Source organism: Homarus americanus, unplaced genomic scaffold, assembly GCF_018991925.1.
Source record: "Homarus americanus isolate GMGI-L3 unplaced genomic scaffold, GMGI_Hamer_2.0 scaffold36970, whole genome shotgun sequence".
Taxonomy (NCBI): domain Eukaryota; kingdom Metazoa; phylum Arthropoda; class Malacostraca; order Decapoda; family Nephropidae; genus Homarus; species Homarus americanus.
The window spans coordinates 8,238,335-8,261,509 of NW_024740094.1; the positions used below are offsets into that span (position 1 = coordinate 8,238,335).

A 23,175-nucleotide genomic window follows, 5' to 3' on the forward strand; every position below is an offset into this window, starting at 1 on the left:
TCAGTAGCCACTTCTTCGTTCAGTTACATGTTAACTTTCAAATAATGGACTCAACTCCACTCCCCTCACACCAACTGCCGCTCTTCCTCTCTGAGAAATTTTTGAGAAAAACCACTAAATTTTAATAAATAATACCTCAAACTAAAGTTAGGATAATACAATTGACATTGCTGGATTCCTTAAGACCAGGAATATTTTGAATATAAATGTCATATATTTGCAAAAAGATAACATAGTTACCCAGAAAAATTTTATCTAAAATTTGTATGTCTAATGCAAAATATATGATGTTTATATTCAAAATAATCACCAAATTATAAATTCCAGCAATCTAAATTATATTCTGACGGGTAATTTGTATGAATTTTATGAGCTAAAACAAATATCTTCAGTTAATAAAAAAAAAAAATCTACACGACACTATCTGTCAATCAAAATACCCCACCTTGCCTCCCCCTCTTCCAGCTTGGGTCAGTCCCAACCCTCCCCACCCCACCACTCCTCCTTCAAGAGATGTGGGGTGAAAAAAATAAATTTTAACATTTTGTATTAAATAATACCTAAGATTAAAGTTAGGATAATATAATTGACATTGCTGGATTCCTTGTAAGACCAGGAATATTTTGAATATAAATGTCATATATTTTGCACAAAAGATAACATATTTACCCAGAAAACATTTTATCTAAAATTTATGTCTAATGCAAAATATATGATGTTTATATTCAAAATGATCATCAATTATAAATTCAGCAATGTAAATTATATTCTGACGAGTAATTTGTATGAATTTTATGAGCTAAAACAAATATCTTCAGTTAATAAAAAAAATATATTCTTCACAGGGTAACAGATGGTCGGTAGTCCCTCCCTCCCCCACCCCCACCAACCGTCCCAAGGAGATGTGTGGAAAACCAGAATATAACTTTTTTGTAATAAATAATACCTCAAACTAAAGTTAGGATAATATAAATGACATTGCTGGATTCTGTAAGACCAGGAATATTTTGAATATAAATGTCATATATTTTGCACAAAAGATAACATAGTTACTCTCAGAGAAAAATTTTTATCTAAAATTTGTATGTCTAATGCAAAATATATGATGTTTATATTCAAAATGATCACCAAATTATAAGAATTCCAGCAATGTAAATTATATTCTGGCGGGTAATTTGTATGAATTTATGAGCTAAAACAGGCAGGCAGGCAGAGGTGGCGGGTGGGGCAAATCTAAAATAGCGTCTCAAGCCGGACACTCACGTATATTTGGAAAAAATCCGTGTTAAGTGAAAGTTCAGCTCTGGCGAGGCACAGCATTATATGATAAAGCAGCGTTAAGTGAAACGCGTTAGGCGAGTAATACTGTATATATATATGTGTGTGTGTGTATGTATATATCTATATATATATATATATATATATATATATATATATATATATATATATATATATATATATATATATATATATATATATATATATATATATATACAATCATCATGATTAACGTCCAACCGAACAAGTCCCGTCGCATATCGTCCATAGCTACTACCCCATACACTTCCGTGGCGCCTGCTGGACCACCTCCGGCTAGAAACACGATGATCCTCCCCATACTGGTCAGATATTATGTGTTAAAGGAATATGCTTCTTTCCTTAGGCATTTTTTAAGCATTTGCCTCCAGGTGTAATGTTAACCTACATTCAGGACAAAATCTTTCACCTACAAATTGACAATAACACATTTGCTGTAGTCAGACATATCTGGTTGCCTCAACAATTGCAATTGAGGTTGCAATTTCAAATTCTGTGTCATTACTAATGAATAACGAAGTCTCTGGTGCACTCTAAGATTAAGAGAAAAAACGGAGGACTCAGGCGTCCTGATGTGAGAGAAAACGAACTTGTATGATGGGGGACCAAATAAAAAAAGCATAGCTACATGTTTTGTGGACTACAGTATTGAGCATACCCTTTTCATCATCACTTTGGAATAAACCTAGCCATGCCTATGTGTGTTAATGATATTTACCATAACATTATATATATACATATATTTAGTGGGTGTAAATGGTCGTAAAATGGGAAACTTGGGGTTGGGTCTTGGGTGCCTGGAACCAATTAGAATAAATCCCCTAGGTTCTGTACTTTCGTTATCACGTTTTTCGTTATCACACACTCGGCGGGGTCCTAATTAGGAGCGATAACCAAGGGATGACTACTGTACTGTATATACTTGAGACACTGGCCAGTTGCTTCTGGTGTTATGGTACAGGGGTACCAAGTGACAGCACTAGGATCCTGCTTCCTCTATCAAGGAATAAACAATTGAAATTGAAAAAAAAAACATTCAAATAATGGGACATAGAAAACCTAAATGGCCCTAGAGCGGGCACAGTCACGTTTGCGTCACATATGCATCTCGTATTTTTATAGATTGTGCTGCCAGGCATATAATGATACAGTACAGTAACTATATATCCATAATATGTTTCGATAGATACAAGAAATGCCTATGTTACTGTTTCTGTTTTTTGTCTATTGTAGTGTACAGTACATTACTTTTCATTTGATTTCCTTACTTACGAAATATAAAGTTTACAGTGGTCCCTTGGTTAACAATGGACCTAAGTGCAAACCTGTATTGTACATGTACTAAATGATTACGGTACTAAAATTGTTATGTCTATTGCATATATAGATTGTTTATACAGGTATTAAAATAAATCACTATCTTACAAGAATCCCAGCAATGTAAGTTATATTCACCCAGGTCGTTTGGGTGGCAAATTATGAGAAGAGCTTAGTCAATCTTAAGTAATGATGAATAAACACGTAGGCCTTCAGCGCCAACTGTCAAATCTTATCTCAAATAAATAAACAAACACCAGACACTCTGTCACCTCACCTCACGCTCGGCTGGCTACCTCCCTCCTTGTGTTCCCAGACAAAAGATTGGTGATTTCTTTATGTTTATTTTATATAATATCTCAGACTAAAGTTAGGATTATATAATTTGCATTGCTGAAATCATGCAAGACAGAGATTAATTTAAATATAAAAGTCATATATTTTGCTCAAGATATAAAAAATGTAGTACATTAGTGTATAATACTGTATTACATTTTATAATATAAAGTTTTTAAACTGTATTTTTGGGTAGAATTACATAAATTTCTTCATTTATTTTCGTCCATTTACATGCACACACCATACTAAAAGAAATGTTAAAGAAATAAATGATCTTAGTGCAAAGCTGGAGTGTACATGTACTAATTTGATTACGGTACTAAAATTGTTATGCCTAGTGCAAATTATAGCATGCTTATATTCAAATTAATCAATATCTTACAAGAATCCCAGCAATGTTAATTATATTTTCCCAGGTCATTTCACTGGCATTTTTATGAAGCTTAGTCACCTAGAACTGATAAATATACCGCGTTAGACCTGGGCCTGTGCCAACTGTCAAGCGTACTACCTCCCTCCCCCACGCCCCTCGCTAACGCTCCCTCCTCCCTCTCCCCCATCTGCCCAGCATTGCTGGAATCCTTGTAAAACAGTGAATAATTTTAATATAAACGTCATGTATTTTCACAAGAGATAAAATTAATCACCTGTACCACATTACAGTAGTGATTTGAGAGTAAAAGTGTATATATGCGTATATAGTATTCCCATGCATGCGTAAGTATAAATACAAAGTTTATGTGATGACGGACAACGTCCATTTAAGTTAACGTCACGGTTCGAAAGTATCTAGGGCGTTAACGGAGCATGACTATGTATATATATTGTGACGGGGCGTGGCCCAGAATGCGTTCGGTCACTATCCTCGTCGTGGGTTCAAATCCTGGTGAGGTGTTGATTATATCAGAATCCGCGTGCTTTTTTGGGCTAATAGAATATATATGGATCCTTGTGTTTGAGCGGTTGAGTAGCGTTACTCTGATCACCTAAGCTGCACGGGTAGTCCCATTAGAGGTTCAGTCGCCATAAGCTCGTTGAACAGGATTTGTGAAATATAACAGAGTCAGGACTGCTTTTAGTGTCCTGGTGGCCCAGAAATAACGTTCCCGGTCACAATCATAATATCGTGGGTTCCAATCATGGCGGGTGAGTGTTGATTATATGTAAGTCCGCGTGCTTTATTGGGCTAATGATATATATATATATATATATATATATATATATATATATATATATATATATATATATATATATATATATATATATATATATATATATATATATATATATATATATATATATATATATATATATATATATATATATATATATATATATATATATATATATATATACAGTGGTCCCTCGGTTCACGAACAGTTCGATTAATGAAATTTCGGTTAACGAATTACCTCCCATAAGGATCTTCAATTCGGTTAACAAACAAAACTTTGATTAACAAGATCCTTACGAAAAACACGTTTTGTGGTGAGCATTAACTGATCAGCTGATGGGCTATTCTGCCAATTCAGTAATCTGCTCTATGTTTACATTCGTTTCCAGTGGAGTAAATATCAAGAAAGTTGTGCTCTTTAATATTTTTGCATTGTTTATATTAAAATTATTAGTGATTTTAAAATTTAGTTAACTTATTGATAATATATGCAGTACAGGGAACTAGTTTTTTGTGCGCCCATCAGCAGCTTGACTCAGCCACCAGGCGTCAGTTTGGCTTTGTTGACAGTAGAGTGAACATCGATTTTGTTGGTGTCTTGAATATTTTTGCCTTTTTACATTAAAATTATTGGTCATTCTGAAATTTAGTTAACATATTGATAATATATAGTGCAGTGCAGTGTTGATGTAAATAAAATAATCTCGAATTACACCTAGTGAACTTAAAATTTTATTGGTGAAATTGCTGCATCAAGCATGGGTCCCCTGAAAGGTGATTTCTCCACCATCCCCACTTCCTTCTCTTCTCCCTTCTCCTCCACGCCCACTTCTAATTCCCATCAGGGCCGTCCCTAGGAGGGAGTAGGGCCCGGGCAACTCAGCCACTGTGGGGCCCCAGATTATCGCGGTCGAGGAACCCACCCAACCAACCCCCATGGGACTGTCGCTATGGATGGTAAGGTCAGGTTGCGATGGTGGGCGTAAACCGTCAGGTCAGATTAACCAGTCAACAGGTAAAGTGTCCGAGGTCAGTGGGTCTTGTGCTGGACACGCGCGGGTTTCCGGGCGGTCACCCCTGTTCGCCCCACCTAAAGAACGGACCTGATTCCCATCATCATCATCAACCAGGAACCTTCTACATTACACACCTGCCAAGTCCACACACACACATGTTCATTCTGTCAGGCTTTACTTAGGCCTACTTCACAAAAACATAAGTGAAACGGGCCTTAAGTCGAATGTGAGCTGCAGCTAGCCGCCTGGTTTGAAATATTACTGTAGGGTATCGTAATTTTTCATTTCCAAATAAGCGGGACATGCTTTACGAATATTGAATATGGGTGTTAAAATATCAATTGTGGATAAGGGGTTGCAATTATCGAGATTGTGAATAGCAAGGTATTCCTGTACTGTTAAACAAAGAATAAATAAATAAAAACACTTGCAATTGTGACAACAGCCAGTCTCCTCCCCCCCATCCTTGCATGTTTGTACCTGTACTGTACCTCATTAGGCCTGATTAGACCACTACACTATCCCCATTAAAGACAATATATACTCTACTCAAAATGCTAGCCATCGTTTATGGGTTAACAAAAGAATAAATATCGCTGGGGCGTTTAGGCATGATTGCATAACACACAAAGTCAGCAAGAAGAGAAGAGAGATATATACACTGTAGAATCTTGATACAGTAGTCTTCATTTACGCGGTCAATTGAACCGTGGAGGTCCGAGTAAAATGAGAAAAGCGTAAACGAAATAACAGAACATATGGGATTAATTGAAATAGAGACTGGGCCGACCCCCAAACTACACTTTTTCCGACACAATACGCAAGTTCATTACGGACTCAACTCCCCACCACCTTCCCACGCTCACTGGCTCCTCCCTTCCTGAGAAATGTTTGGGTGAAAACACCAGGTTTTAGGTTTAGTAATAAATAATACCTCACACTATGTTTAGGATAATATAATTGATATTGCTGGATTCCTTGCAAGACTGTGAATAATTTGAATATAAACGTCATATATTTTTGCCAAAACTTAAAATTTTGCCTCTCTAATAAAATTCTTAAATTAGATCTAAAATTTGTAAGTCTAATGCAAATTTTAGGATGTTTATATTTAAATTAATCACCATCCATCTTATAAGAATTCCAGCAATGTAAAATATATTCTGGCCGGGTAATTTCTATGAATTTTATGAGCTAAAAACAAATATCTTCAGTAAATAAACAAATTATACTTTACCTAGACACTATCTGTCAATCAAAATACCCCCACCTCCGCTCCTCCCCTCTTCCCACGCTCGCTGGGTCCCTCCCTCTCTCCCTACCTACCCCAACCTTCCTTCCCTCCCTACCAGAGAAATGTTTGGGGAAATACACTAGGCTTACAGGTTTAGTAATAAATAATACCTCAGACTAAAGTTAGGATAATATAATTGACAGTACTGAATTCCTTGCAAGACTGCGAATAATTTGAATATAAACGTCATATATTTTGCACAAAAGATAAAATTTTTTGCTCTCTAATAAAATTCTTAAATTAGATCTAAAATTTGTATGTCTAATGCAAATTTTAGGATGTTTATATTTAAATTAATCACCATCTTATAAGAATTCAGCAATGTAAATTTTATTCTGGCGGGGTAATTTCTATGAATTTGAGCTAAAACAAATATCTTCAGCTGGGCGACCTTGTGTGCACTCTGCCCGTAAATGGTGGAATGAACCTTGTAAATAAAAATAGTCGGTCTGGCAAGGTGCCGCATAAATGACCAAATCTGCGTAAATCGAGACTACAGTATACTGTAATTCACTTAATATAAATTTGCATCGTACTTATGGCAAGAATTCGCACATCACACGCCAAACTCAAAAGCACTCTTGGCACCTCCTCCAATCATCTGATCAACGGGGTAGTCAGCAAACTTGCTAGGTATTTCCCTAATGTGTAATCATCGGCTATGCAAAGCGGCAGTTAAGGGAACGTCGGTTTATAGGGTATACCTGTAATTGATATTTTGGTTTAATTTGTATGTTTTTTCCACAAATTAATTAAACAATTTGAATTCAGAATGAATCAGAAGGTGTTTAATTTTATACTAAATGAAGATCTTATTGTATGACATAAAATTGTGGGTGGTTAACCGAAGCACAATGTGTGGTAGGGGGTGTGGTGTGAGCTGAAGAACATAGCAACACACTCATTATCTACACCCCTTACTCCATATCTCTAATCACCCACACCTTTCTGCTTTACCACTCCATATTTAAAATATTTTGTAAGATAATTTTGAAGGGATAAAATGTTGCTCATTTATATTTACACATCAGCTGTTCAATAGCATCTGACAGTGCTGCAGCCAGTGTTATCAAAGAAAACGATAGACACATCACCTCACCACATACAACACTCTCTCTCACCACCACCTCCATCATAATCACTACCTCTATTATCACCACCTAAATCATAATTTCAGTGATGCAGAGACGGATTAGCTTCAGCCAGAGCAGATCCATACAATACCCACTGCTTCCCACCCTCCCTCTTGCTTCCCACTCACTGTGTCTCACTGACACACTGTCATTAGATAAAATATTGTACAGTAAAGTACAATGTTTATTTGATGTTTATTAATTAGTAAAGATACATTACTGTAATCTGTGTTTATTAATACCTCTACCCTTCACATAAAATACTATAGTCTCTCCTCGACTTATGACATATTCGACTTACGACGACCCGGACATCTGCCATTGTCGTATAAAATATTTTTCACATTACATATTTCCGAGTCGGCGTAAGTGATCAGCAATGTACTGACAAAATTTTCATTTGTAATTCCTTTAAAATGGTTGGCAAGCGCAAAAGTGAGAGTTCTCGTGGTGCTGAGAAGAACAAGAGACACCCATTTTAGAATTTCTATGTATTATTTTCGCCTTTTTGACTTACGACCAATTTGACTTATGACCTGGTCGTCGGGACGGAACCCCGTCATAAGTCGAGGAGAGACTGTATTATACAATGTATCTCATAGGTAAAATATAATGTTGTCAGGACAGTACCTCCATACATCTACTGTATACTGTAATTGTTTAGGGTCCCTGTAAGGTTTTGGATAGCACTCCATTTTCCAGGAATGTATCCTGAGCACTAATTGGGGTATTGCTATACAGTACAGTATTTTATAAACAGGCACAATACAGTGTAGTAATAATGTGATACACTCTTCTCCCTTGTAGATTTCTCTTATCACTCCAATTATATTAGGTCGAGGCCATGAGTCAAACTATTTACCGCTAGTGATAGTGCATAAACTTTTATCCACAGCAACTGTTCTAATTGTGTTCGAAAGATGAATTTGCTACCATGAAGATCCTGAATAAATTCTCTGCAAGGTTGTTTCAATTAAATATCCTTTCACAAAATATTCTGAAAAAAATATAATGTTTATACTGCAGTCCATAAAAACAGTTGTAATTACCATAAGTTAGAAACACCATTCTTTTACAAAAATAATCTGAAATACTGTAGTCTACCTAAATAATTACTGAATACAGTATTTCTCTTTATTCTTAGGGCACATGAACCAGGAAACAGTACAATATCTGTATTTTATGGCTTTGGGCCCTGGAATGGACAGACTTTATAAGGATTATATAAATATTGTACTACATACAATGGGCTACAGACTGGGCAGGTATTCAACATTTAAATACGTGGGGTGAGTACAGGCATCCCCAGCGTTACGGAAGGGTTCCGTTCCTGGAAAATTGACGTATCGCAAAATTCATAACCTGAAACCTATTTTCCCATTGACTTCCATTATAAAACTGGAGATGCGTTCTCACAGATTTTTTAGGCCCCAAAAATAATTCAAGCACTTTTATGAATGAAAATAAACATTTATAAACACATACAATACAGTACATTAAATAATTCATGATATACATGTAATATGAAGAGAAATACAGTTGGAATAAATAAAATATTGTACTGAACTTACCAAAAAGATGTTGACTGCTGCGTGAGGATTGGTGGTGCAAAGGAAGTTATTTGGAGGGAGAGGAGGCAATACTCTCTTCTGCCTTTGCCTGTAAATCATCATCTGCTTTCAGCTTTTCTCTGAGGATGAATAACTCATCCAAAGTTGTTTGACGTTCACAGCGCACCTTCTCTTGTACAGCTCAGTGAGGAACTGAGAGCATTGTTAACTGCTCTTGCAATCTTGATGTTCCTTTCACGGTTGAAGTGGTTACCAGCAAAGATTTGCAGACCTTCCTGTATTAGTGCAAACGCTTTAGACATATCCTTTGTTGTCAACTGAAGTGGGGTGGGTGAATCTATATCCTCTTCCTGTCCTGCAGCTCGCTCTTGTTCAGCATCATCAGATCTTCATTAGTCAAATCTTCTCTATGGGACTAGCAACTCACCACATCATTTTCCACGACTTCTTCAAAGCCTACATTATTTCCAAGTGTCACAATGTCTTGTTGAGCTTGCTGTAGACTTTTGTGTAAAAAACCGTGAAATTCATGGACACCTCTGGCCATATGTTTTCATGAACCATTCATAGCGAGGTTTTCACTTCATCCATGACTCGGCTATATTATCCACAGCATCAAGATGTTGAACTTTTGAAGTCCCTAATTGTAGGTTTATCCTCCCCATCAATTGCTTTTATAAGCTGCAAGTTTTCCAAAGATAATATGCCTTAAGTTAGCTATCACACCTTGATCCATTGGCTGGAGCAAGGAAGTTGTGTTCTTGGGGATGTACTCCACTCATTATCAGAAAGATCATTTAAATTTACTGGGTGGCTTGGTGCATTGTCTAAGAGGAGCAATGCTTTATTAGATATGTTACGCCTGGCATTATATCTTTCTACAGCAGGGCAAAAATAGTTAGTGAACCAGTCTTGGAAAAGGGTCATAGTCATCCAAGCCTTCTTATTGGAACGCCAAATCACATGCGCGCACACTGGATGTAAACAATGGACTGACTCCACGTGGCGACGCCATGGAGGTAGCAAACACCAAGAAATCCACACCAAACAAATTATAATTTTTAACAAAAAATTATTTTATAGTGACTTTTTTTAATTGTTAAAATTACCTTCCGTAAGATGCGGTTCTGACGCCAACTTATTGGTCATAATTACAAATTCCATAAGAGCGAAATTCAGTAACCCGGCTTCCGTAGCGAGAGGGATGCCTGTATTATGAAACTACCATACACATATGACAATATTATTCCACCAGAGATAAACAGGTCAGTCTTCACCACTGATATAATCTATCAGTACGGTAAAATTCTTGTTCATAAACCATTACAGTAGTTAAAGAACACTTACCATTATCACATATTTGTTCAACTTTATCAACAGTATTAAGAGAAAATAACTTGTAGCCTATCTTTGTTCCAACTCCCAGGGATCTGCAAAAACAAAGTAAGGAAAGTTAGTGCACTCTTCATCACAGTACTGTATTACACTACCCAAAAATTTGAATACATTGAATAAATTTTCAGCCGCTTCTAAAAAAGGACTTACAAATGATTACCCCTACAACCACACAATTTTATGTCCACGATTAAAAAATAAATAAAAAATTATTTACACAGTACAGGTTGTACCTCTCTAGTCCGACAACCTCGGGACCTGACCGGTGCCGGACCATGGAAATTCACCCTTTTCCTGGATAGATAGTGACTTGTGCTTACGCTTGGAAGCACTAGCACCACTTTCACTGCTTCGTGGTCTCTTTGAAGATATATTGAAGGGTTAAATGTTGTACAGTAGTGTAATGAGACAAATCTCACAAGAAGATTACATATAGGTAGAATATTGATAGTATAAGAGCATAAAAGAGAGGAAGACTTTGGTAGCGTGGCCGTGATAGATATTTACACTTATCGTATCTTATACGTCAATACACATCTATTACGTCTTAAGGGCGACTTCTCAAACACCGCTTCGTTACAACTCTTTATTAATTACGACAATGACATGGACACATTAATAACACCTTCTATTGAAGTTACTAGGACATTATATTTACGTTACTAGGACATCATATTACGTTACTAGACACTCTGATTCTCGGACACGAACATGAAATGAATACACTTCCCACGTAAGTAACTCGTCCCATGGAAAGCTCTGACAAAAACTCACGTGACCTGGGGAAGGCCTAGCAGGGAGACTGCTTAGCTGGAACACTGGTGTCGGGAGGGCGACTGCTTAGCTGGGACACCGGAGGGAAGTCGGGGAGGGAAATCCTGCATGACTCTCCTCCCGTGAGCGGGACTCAGCTGTGGTGGACCTCCTCCTCCGATCCCTGTGTGTGTCTGTGTCTGAATCCCTCTCGCCGCTCCCCTGAGGGAGGGCTACGAGCGGGACTCGGGACGTGGTAGCTGGCCCTTCTTGGTTACAAGACACACACTCTCTCTCTCTCTCTCTGGGGCGAGGGAGGACTCGGACGTCCTATATATTGGGAGGCGAGCCGTCAGGTTGAGCTGATCGGGGGGGCGGCGAAGGGTCTCCTTACATTTGCCCTCGCTAATGTAGGGTCAGGTCTGGACTTTTTCAGAGACTATAAGTTGTATATTCTGGAGAAATCATCAGGTGGGGCCGTGTGACATGAGAGGCCCTGGTTGATTTGTGGCCCCTTGACTTGGGTTGTGAGGGTTACATTTGACCTGGCTAATGTGAGGTCAGATCTGGACTTCTTCTGGGATGTAGGTTATTGTGTATATTGGGAGAGAGTGGGCAGGTGCCTTCTTACATGTTTGTTGGGCCCGTGTGACATGGGAAGGGGAGCCTGGCTGATTTATAACCCTTGGTCAGCCGCTAGAGTTACCCTACACATGACCTCCCTAATGTCGGGTCAAGTCTGGACTGTTTCTGAGATGTAAGCTGTGGTCTGACAACCCATCACTACAGTAGGTTCTCAAATTTTGGGAGTTTTTAATTCAACTTTTTTATTTGGACACAAAAAAACCACTATGCAATTTAAAATTTTGACGGCGGAAACTCGAATTTTGACGGGTTTCAGCAGCCCGCCAACATTCAGACGTGCACAAATCGTGTAAACAGTGTCATTTCTCTTATGTACAAAAGATTCATTATTGTTTATTACTGAATGTCTTTTTGATTTAATTAATTCTTATGTGTGCAAAATGAACAATACAATTCATTAATAATAAGTAGAATATTAAAACACACGAGGAGACGAGAGAGGATTGTTTTCGTTGATTACAAAACCAGTGACTGACTGGATCTACATATAAAACTGAAGCAAATAAGACCCTGGTTGTAGCTGTTGTAAAATTAATGTAAAAAATTAATATGGTTGTTTTAAGTAATGTTATTTAATGTTAATAAATGGAACAATATAAGTAGCTAACCATTAATTGTAAAGAAAAAAGTGAGCTCACGTATGTAAGTGCGCACATGTGAAAACATATCGCCATTACTATACCTAAGAATATGAAAGTAACACTTATTTACTGTTCATATATATATTTTAATTAATGTTTCTGAATTTAAAACAAAAATTCTACCCACCAGTGGTGGTAAAGTTGAAAACATAAGGACAGCCAATGTTGTTGTGTGTGTTTTTACTTGGATGACGTATGCTCAACTCTAGCTGAAGGTGTAGAGCATAAGAACTTTTCTGAGTTGTTTTTAGTTTTTATTTAATTTTATCTGTGTTATTTTTGTTGGTTTATTAGGATGTTGCTTTATTACAGGTAGTAATTCGCCAAAATAGTCTGGTAAATAAGGCAAAATTTTGCCAAACATCGAAAGTATCAGACTCAAATTAATTTTCTCCATGGGCAAACTAAAATCGTTTCGGACCACGGGAGTTTCCGGACCACAGAATGCCGGACTACAGAGGTACAACCTGTACAGTAAAATGGTTGAATACATTAATCAAGCATACAGTATCATTATAGGTGCTTACTGTTGATACTAAGAGCCATTATACACTGGTCACAAGTATGAAATATGCTGTATAGTGCTGTCACAAACTCATATCAATTGGAACCAAGATATGAACCTCTTCTAGAGCAGTTTCTTAGTGTTCCATCTTCCAGGTAGCATCTAAAGTACTACAAGAGGTATTGTATACAGTAATGTACTGAGGTTTTAGCTAACGTGTACAGTTGTACTATTGATATACAGTATTATATACAGTACAGGGTGTTCATAAGTCTTGGTACCATTTGTATTGGGTTTCTAAGGACACTTGTTGAATCCTTTTATTTATTTTTTTTTAATTTAATATTATACAGCATCTGTAAGTGGTGGGAGAGACACTTCGTTTATGTAATTTGTGTTCCCATACTGGTAATATTTTGGATATCATAAGTTGCTAAAACTCATTTTTTAACACTTACTGTTTAGTTTCTACTAAAACCATACGGCCTGAATTCAGAATGCTGGTTTAAAACCGCATGAAGATTTAAACCAAGGATCGAGTGAAGATTGAAGATTGTTTGTACAGTATTCAAAACGCTGGCTTGAGCCAACACAAAGATTCAAACCGGGTTTGAGATCGGATTTGTCGATCCTCGCGTTAATCCAACCTGGAGACAGGTTTAGCAGTCAATCCGTCATTCAAGACAGCATGTCAACATGAATTTTGACAGCACATTTTTTGGCGATTTTGTCAAATTGGAAATTTTGTAGAGAAAAGACTGATGGTAGATAGACAGAATCCTACCAATTTTTATGATGACATAACTTAGACAACGATATAGGTTCAGCAAGGGAGATTTCCCTGATATTTTCCATGATATGGAGCATCTACTTGACAGACCTGTTGGCTATAGTTCACCTCTACCTCCCATTCATCAGCTGATGATTGCTTTGAGATTCTTTGCAAGGAATAGTTTCCAGGTAAGAAAGATTCTGGTTACTGAATGAGTTATGGTAATGTATTACAGTGACCCTTCGGTTAACGAACTGAATCCGTTCCAGAAGGTCGTTCGTTAACCGAAAAGTTCGTTAACCGAAACCATTGTTTCAATGGGTTTTTGGGTAATTGGTTCCAGCTCACCGAAAAATTGCCTAAATTCAACAAAAATGGTAGAAAAGTTCACTTACTTTGAGGTGTGTATGTAGAAGGCTCCTGGATGATGATGATGGGAATTAGAATGAGGGTGGAGGAGAAGGAAGAAGAGAAGGCATTGGGGTGGAAGAGAAGTCACCCCATGGCACCATTTCACCCATAAAATTTTAGTTCTCTTGGTGTATTTCAAGATTATTTTCTTTAAATCAACACTGCACTGCATTATATATTGTCAATGTAAAATATATTTCAAAATGACCAATAATTTGCTTGGAAACACAGAAAAAAAGCGTTTAGTTGAAGAGAGTCTCAAGCAAGATGTTACCTCCAGTGAAAACAGAGAGAGACTAACGACCGTTTGTTGTGTTAAGAGGCTGGATGCCGCGCATTAAACTAGTCACTTTACCTTCAATTATGTTCAATAATTGTTAAAATGACTAAAAAATTGAATATTAAACTTTTAAAATTATTGAATAGTATAAACTTCTTGATATTTACTAAAATAGTAAGGAATTTAAGCCCTAGAACCGATTAATGTATTGGCGGACTGATACTAAAGCTGGTTGCCCGGTCAGTGCAAGCGAAAACATGTTGAGGTCGGTTCGTAAGAAATTCGTTAACCGAATTTCGTTAACCGAGGCATTCGTTAAACGAGGGGTCACTGTACAACCCTTTCGTGTTTAGGGTCCATGAAGATCAAGTGGGTAAATGTAAAGAACGCTGACGCTTCTTTATTTTGAGTGTTTTTCTTTAGTTTAATCGCCATGAAGAAATTTGGTAGGAACGATAGCCAAATGACGTGGTCGCAATGATTTATTGGTCAAAACTTGTAAACATAAAACCACATTTACACATAGAACACTGATCATATCACCAGGTTACATTGATTATGTTTCCAATCCATACTCATAACACAACTACTGGTATATACACTAGGCATCCAGGACTATGTTACAAGATATCTTCACTTGTACATTTTGTCACTCCAGGTAAGTTTATCTCTTTCTCTTTCACCTACGTGTCACGGGCGTTAGTATCTCCCAGTATTCATGGCGGGTCGTTGGGTTTAGTGTCCTTTCACTAGTCAACGTTGGTACTCCCAGAGTACTTTCCACATATATGAGCTGTTGACGTTGGTACTCCCCCCTGAGTAATTTCCACATACACGAGCTGTTGACGTTGGTACTCCCCCAGAGTACTTCCCACATACACGAGCTGTTGATGTTGGTACTCCCCCCAGAGTACTTTCCACATACACGATCTGTTGACGTTGGTACTCCCCCCAGAGTACTTTCCACATACATGAGCTGTTGACGTTGGTACTCCCCCCAGAGTACTTTCCACATACACAAGCTGTTGACGTTGGTACTCCCCCCAAAGTGCTTTCCACATACACGAGTTGTTGACGTTGGTACTCCCCAGAGTACTTTCCACATACGATCTGTTGATGTTGGTACTCCCAAGTACTTTCCACATACACAAGCTGTTGACGTTGGTACTCCCCCAGTGCTTTCCACATACACGAGCTGTTGGCGTTGGTACTCCCCAGAGTACTTTCCACATACACGATCTGTTGATGTTGGTACTCCCCAAGTACTTTCACATACCAGATCTGTTGATGTTGGTACTCCCCAGAATACTTTCCACATACACGAGCTGTTGACGTTGGTACTCCCCAGAGTACTTTCACATACACAAGCTGTTGATGTTGGTACTCCCAGGTACTTCCCACATACAGGCTGTTGGCGTTGGTACTCCCCAGAGTACTTTCCATACGATCTGTTGACATTGGTACTCCCCCAGTACTTTCCACATACCTGAGCTGTTGACGTTGGTACTCCCCCCAGAGTACTTTCCACATACACGATCTGTTGACGTTGGTACTCCCCCCAGAGTACTTTCCACATACACGAGCTGTTGACGTTGGTACTCCCCCCAGAGTACTTTCCACATACACGAGCTGTTGACGTTGGTACTCCCCCCAAAGTGCTTTCCGCATACACGAGCTGTTGACGTTGGTACTCCCCCAAGAGTACTTTCCACATACACGAGCTGTTGACGTTGGTACTCCCAAGGTACTAAGATTGTGCTACACACACACACAAACTGGAGCTCGTTCACCTCATATGCAGACTTTCGCGTGTCTTCTGTTCACTACCGCCCAACTGACCTACCACCTCGGCCTGGTAGACCCGAGACAAAGACGCCTTTGATTACGCCCATGTTGCATGGCGATGATAGCACAGTGCTCACGTGGTCTGGCTCCACCTTGTTCTTTTTTTATTCTTTTTTTTAACAGGATTAGCTCACACGGGCACAGGTCAACGACCCACATTGGGGCCAGGGGGCGAAAATGTAATACAGTTTACCTCGTTAAAACGGACTAATAGGGGGTGAAGGGTGTCCGTTTTAGCCGATTGTCCGAATTAACCAATTTAGGGGTTAATATTGCATAATATTGCATTATACAGTCATGCGCCGGTTAATGTCCTAGATACGTGCTTGTGTTTGTACAACTGCTTTCATTCAGACCCACTAAAGATATAATGTTATGGTAATTATCAGAAACACACATTGGCATGACTAGGTTTATTACAAAGTGATGAAAAGGATACTGTACAGTGGGTAGTCCACAAAACATGTAGCTATGTGTATGTTTATTTGAGTGCCCGTCATAGGAGTCCGTTTTCTCTCGTTTCAGGACGCCTGAGTCCTCCGTTTTCTCTTAATCTTGGAGTGCAGTGCACCAGACTTCGTTATTCCTTAGTAATGACACAGAATTTGAAATTGCAACTGGGGTTGCAATTGTTGAGCAACTTAGATATGTCTGAGTTGGAATTTGCAAGATCCATTGTGAGTGATGTTTAAAGCTTCAACTGTCTTTATGGTTGGTAAACTTATCAAGTCTGTCAGTGTGAGTGCTTGTGTTTGTACAACTGCTTTCATTCAGACCCACTAAAGATATAATGTTATGGTAATTATCAGAAACACACATTGGCATGACTAGGTTTATTACAAAGTGATGAAAAGGATACTGTACAGTGGGTAGTCCACAAAACATGTAGCTATGTGTATGTTTATTTGAGTGCCCGTCATAGGAGTCCGTTTTCTCTCGTTTCAGGACGCCTGAGTCCTCCGTTTTCTCTTAATCTTGGAGTGCAGTGCACCAGACTTCGTTATTCCTTAGTAATGACACAGAATTTGAAATTGCAACCCGAATTGCAACTGGAACAATCCCAGAACCAGAAATTTGATACGGACAGTCCCTCGCTTAGTTCAGATATCGTCCGATTTATCCGAAATCCGGATTAAAGGGGTCCGAATTAACGAGGGTCGACTGTACAGTGGTCCCTCAGTTAATGAGCACAATTCGTTCCAGAAGGTTGCTAGTTAACCGAAACCATTGTTTCAATGGGTTTTGGGGTAATTGGTTCCAGCTCACCGAAAATTGCCTGAAATCAACAAAAAAGGAAGTAAAGTACACTTACTTTGAGGTGTGTATGTAGAAGGCTCCTGGATGATGATGGGAATTAGAATGCGGGTGGAGGAGAAGGGAGAAGAGAAAGCATTGGGGTGGAAAAGAAGTCACCCCATGGAACCATTTCACCCATAATTTTTTTTTTTCTTGGTGTAATTCAAGATTATTTTCTTTAAATCAACACTGCACTGCATTATATATTGTCAATATGTAAAATAAATTTAAAATTGACCAATAATTTGCTTGGAAACACAAAAAAAAAGCATTTAGTTGAAGAGAGTCTCAAGCAAGATGTTACCTCCACTGAAAAGATACAGAGACTCACGCCTGTATGGTGTGTTGACAGGCTGTTTGGCGCGCAAGAAACTAGCTTCCTATACTTCAATTATGTTATGTTAAAATTACTAAAAAAATTAACATAAAACCTTTAAAATTATTGAATAGTACAAACTTATTGATATTTACTAAAATAGTAAGGAATTTAAGCCCTAGAACCGATTACTGTATTGGCGGACTAATACTACAGCTGGTGGACCACCAAATGCAAGTGAAAAAAAGTGGAAGGGTGCTCGTTAAAAACTAATTAATCAATGGATTGCTTGTTAACCAAAGTTAAGAATCTTATGGAAGGTAATTCGTTAACCGAAATCTCGTTAACCGAGGCGCTCGTTAACCGAGGGATCACTGTAATAGTAACAATAATAATAATAATTAGTTCAAAGTAAGTAAAATTTATATTAAATACAAAATTAAAAATTAAATAATAATAACAACACTGATGATAATGATAATAAAGAACCATAAAGAAATACAAAAATGAAAAAAGATCAATATTGAGAAACGATATATGTATGTTGTGTTGTCAAAGTAAGAGAAACAATTGAGACCCTGCAATTGTGTGTAAATGAGGCAGAAAGTTAGATCAGCAACCTGGAACTTGGTCAATTTTTGTGATGCCATATGGCAGCAGGGTCTACCATTAGACAACACATTATGCTTCCAATATCTTCCCAGGCGGTAGTATCTCCCTGTTTGGTTGCCACCCATGGGGCACCTAAGGGGGAACGACAATATTTAGGATAACTATTTTGATGTACTTTCATTATAATATAATCAATGCCGAGTGCATTTTGATTTTAATGTATTAATAAAGGAAAGTCTTTTCTTTACATTACTAATCAAGGGAAATGTGGGGTTAAAAGAACAGAAAGAAACCTAACCTAACCGAACCTAGCCAGGTTACAACGCCATGCATTGATTCATCTTGCTTTGGTTATGAATATCGACACCTGTCCCAGATTATATCTATAATTCTTATGTAATTGTTCTTCCTCTATGAATTTCCTTGTTATCATATAACAACACAGCCACATTGTAATGCAGTATACCATAAATCATTATAATTTGATTGTAATTATAATAACAAAAGTACAGTAACTTATTATGTGGAAGGAGAGACTTCTCCTCCTCTGCAAAAACTCGTCGAGTCATAGTTACTGCCATAATCTTGTAAATATTACTCTCAATGGTGGTTGACTGTTGTAATGGTGTAAATGAAATGTGAATACAGTATATGGAATTTCAGTGTTCGAATCCTTGCTCGTAATTGAAGAAAATGCAACACATTACCCGATCCGGGGTTCAAGCCGATGTTCTGAATATGAGAAATCCACTGCAGGAAATCTCGAATAGAGTAATCCCGATTCGCACGCCCGAGTCGAGCTCAAATCCGTGGCTCAAACCACTGTTCAGAATTCGGGCCTACATGTTTCAGAAATGGCTTTTATCACTGCACTGAAGCACCAAATGTGTAGAGGCTCTGGAGTAATGCCTACTACACTAAATTTAGAATCATTTTCTCTTGCTCCCCTACCAGATTCTTTTTTATGCATTTGAAAAAATAAAAGTTTATATTCGTTTTTTATCCCAATAGACATTTCGATTTTTTTACCGGTATCACTTGGTTTCCTTTTTAGTTAGGAATCGATTTCCTGCACAAATTTATATTCAAAGTGGGCAGGGCTTTGAAGTAGAGGGAAAATGTGAGGTAAAATAGTAAAATGAACACCAAACAAACATTTGAAAACCTTACCTAACCTAAAAAAATCCTAAAACTATAAATCACTTACCTTATTCTAGTTTTCAGTGTTTAATGTGTTGATGTAGTTTTCGGTGTTCAGATGAGGAGGGGATCCATGAACTCGAAAGCGAATTTTAATCTTTTAGGAAAGGTTAGGTAAGGTTTTCAAAGGGTTGTTTGATGATCTTTTTAGTATTTTACCCCACATTTTCCCTCTATTTCAAAGCCCTGCCCACTTTGAACAACTAATATTGTTTGTAATTGGGAAGATCTTAACGTTTAAAATGCAGTACTCGAAAAATATAAATTTGTGCAGGAAATGCCATAGAAGAAAATCGATTCCTAATTAAAAAAGAATCCTAGTGATAATGGTAAAAAATCCAAAATACCTACTGGGATAAAAACAAATATATGTGAACCAAAATAAAAATCCTATGGAAAACGCACCAATATGAAACATGTCAGTACAAAAGACACCATTACCTATGCAAGACCCAGGGCCGGCCTTAAGCCAATTGGACCAATTGCTCCCAATTGGGCCCCGGGCCTAAGGGAGCCCCGCGCCGAAGGGGGCCCCGCGCTAGAGTAATCTACTCTCGGCTCGTCAAGTACACACAACAATACATTGCAATATATATGTAACACCATATCATTTCACAGTCACTAAAACAAGTGGTATTGTAACTATGTACTTTTCAGAAGTAATCTACAAATTTTTTGTTACTTGGTAAGCTTACATGTATGCAATTTTATATTAAAATGTAGCTTAGATCTGTTTGGTCCATTAACTCGCACATTTTGATTACTTTCCATTCTACCATAGAGATTTAATTCTATGATAGACTTTATTTATATTTCTATGATTCTACAGACCTTGGCTGGGAACCTGGGGCCCACCAAAATTTTTCCCAATTGGGCCCCGCACCTCCTAAGGCCGGCCCTGACAAGACCAAAAATTCTAAATGCAAATCTCCCTAAACTATTATATCTAGTGGAGCACATCTTCCTAACATATATTTACCATAACAAAATTGGGTAAATTTTTACTTTCGGATATGAGTCCCTTGTGGTTAACCAATATGTTTTTCAAGTGTATTTTGGCGGAAATTACTTGTCCCCCCCCCCCATCGATAATGAGGGAGAGCCTAGGAATCGGGGTTTTGGGTGGGGGAAAACACGAAAACGAGTTGTCTAACCTAACCAAATCTAACCTTACCTAACCCCTAGACGGGGGCTCCGCCCCCAGACCCCCGGTAGGTTTAGCTTAAGCTAACCTAACCTATCCTATTCATTTCCAACTAATATAAATGAGGTTCAAAAGACTAAAAATAATGAGATCTAAATGTTTCAGTAGTCTTAAACTTTGGGGCGCCCCATGTCCAAAAGTACAATACCTTAATTTGAAGCGGAAGGACCAGGGATAGGTTCAGGGTCAATCTCTGATGCTTGTTCTTTCTAAATTTACAAGGCAATTTAGAGTGCGGGCACTCAACAGATGTAGGGAGAACACCGTGATTATGTAGGAATTGGATAGCTTGATCGTCTTTCTCGTAAAACTCGGCAATAAACTTAAAATAATCGTGGGAGCAAGATTCACACCCAACCTCTACCACGGCCATTATCACACTGGTCAGTGAAATTTAAATCCTTCAAATCCATACCTTGGCTGCTCCCTTTGAAAAAATTCAATTTTGATTGGTCGAAAAAAAATCGCGCGATGAGATCGATACATCATTGGTCATGACACGAAGACGTCATGCATGCGTGATGTAAACATGTTCACAATTAACTCGCTTTCACGAAGATAACATCTCCTAACATAGACGAAGACCAAAAAGTACGTAAAATCAATTAAATTCAATTGTTGCTATTATCATATTTCCACCTGGTATATATGGGTTTCAAAATGCTCAGAATAGGAAGATCTAAATGTTTCAGTTAAGAAAAACAAAAGTCAGTAAATTGTAATTCCTCCAACCTTATGAGGATATTCGAGAGGTAAGGAATAAATTTGCCAACAGAATTTTTCCTAATGTAGCTCCTTCCAGCAAGTCACTATTGTAAATTATTACCCAGAAATTTAGTATAGCTCCTTTAAAATGCTAAGTAAGGAAGTGGCAACCCTCTCCTTAACCTTCATCAAATTATCACATTACACAGAAAGTGATAATTATGAAAAAAATCAAAGAATGGCCACAATATGACTAATATATTTTTTCATATTTTTTCAAACCTAGTAAACAAAACCATAACAGCTGTAGTGTCTACGATGCCAACTTCTTGAACCTCATAACATTAACACTATAACAGCAGATAAAAGATGAAGTGACAATGAATATTAACTGTTAACATTTATAAGTAGGTAAACTTACGAGTAGTCCTGGTTAAAGTTGACAGAGAAGACCCCCCCACTGGCGGAGGGGTCTGACGCCCCCTGTGCTGCTAAACTCATCAGTCCAGCTATTCCAGTCCGTACTCCCGAGGTTACCACGCCCACACCAGAGGTCACTACGCCCACACTTGTTGCCAGGCTTTGCATAAACGGCAACCTTTCAGGGTGCTAAAACTTCATTGCGCTGCTGTCTTTGTAGGCTGCCAACTGTTGTTTGCGTTCTTGTTTTGGTGTATTTCTGATGACAAATGTGAATTTCAATTGAATAAAATAATCTTCCCACACCCTAGAAATCTAAAATATTGATTGTTGATAGATAAATACTTATAATCTATGATTAAACTTCAGTCATTTTCAATAAAAAATTAAGAATGTTTACTTGAAAGTTACGTTTAGAAATGCGACTATATCGAACGTCATTCGTCCTTTCTCACACCCAAATTCCAATATAAGTAAGGATGAACATATGTTATGTATTTTAAAGCATAAATAGAATGTACTTTTCTAAAATATAGATGACGAGAATAATCTCCACATTAAAACAAAGTTTGACATAACAAGAAAACGGATGCCAAGTATAAAATTACAAAATGAAAGTTCATCACGAGGTCACTATAACGAAGTTGATAAAAGTTTATAGTGGAGGTGATGATATAAGAGACAAACACCACAGGCATTAATGGGGTCTTCAACGTGTTATACAAAGGGTCATCCCAGTAGAAAACAAGTGCCGTCAACTGCCAAGTAAACACATTTTACAGTATGAAGCAAGATCTTACTAATTTTATTACTGAACTTGATGCAATAATATAAGCACAGAAAATAAGTGGTTTGTGGAATATGATAGCAACGTTAACGCAAAGAAGAGCACAAAAATATGTTTTGTTATCATATTCGCCCCTTATCAGCTTACTAGGCGTTTGGGCGGTCTAACCAGGGCCGGATTCAGGAGTGGGCATAGTGGGCAGCTGCCCAGGGGCCTCCACATATTAC

The 23,175-nt window shown here is 37.9% G+C and overlaps 1 protein-coding gene across 1 annotated transcript in view; it reads right to left on the bottom strand.

Annotated features, from left to right (window-relative positions):
* LOC121875196 (WD repeat domain phosphoinositide-interacting protein 2-like) overlaps positions 1-22,417 on the bottom strand; it is a 104,904-nt gene extending 82,487 nt beyond the window's left edge. The window contains exons 1-2 of the mRNA XM_042379645.1: positions 22,163-22,417; positions 10,509-10,591 (exon numbers count right to left, since the gene is read on the bottom strand). Coding sequence (XP_042235579.1) covers positions 10,509-10,591; positions 22,163-22,329 — 250 coding nt within the window. The 5' untranslated portion in view covers positions 22,330-22,417. The remainder of the gene's footprint in view (positions 1-10,508; positions 10,592-22,162) is intronic.
* Positions 22,418-23,175: the final 758 nt, after the last annotated feature.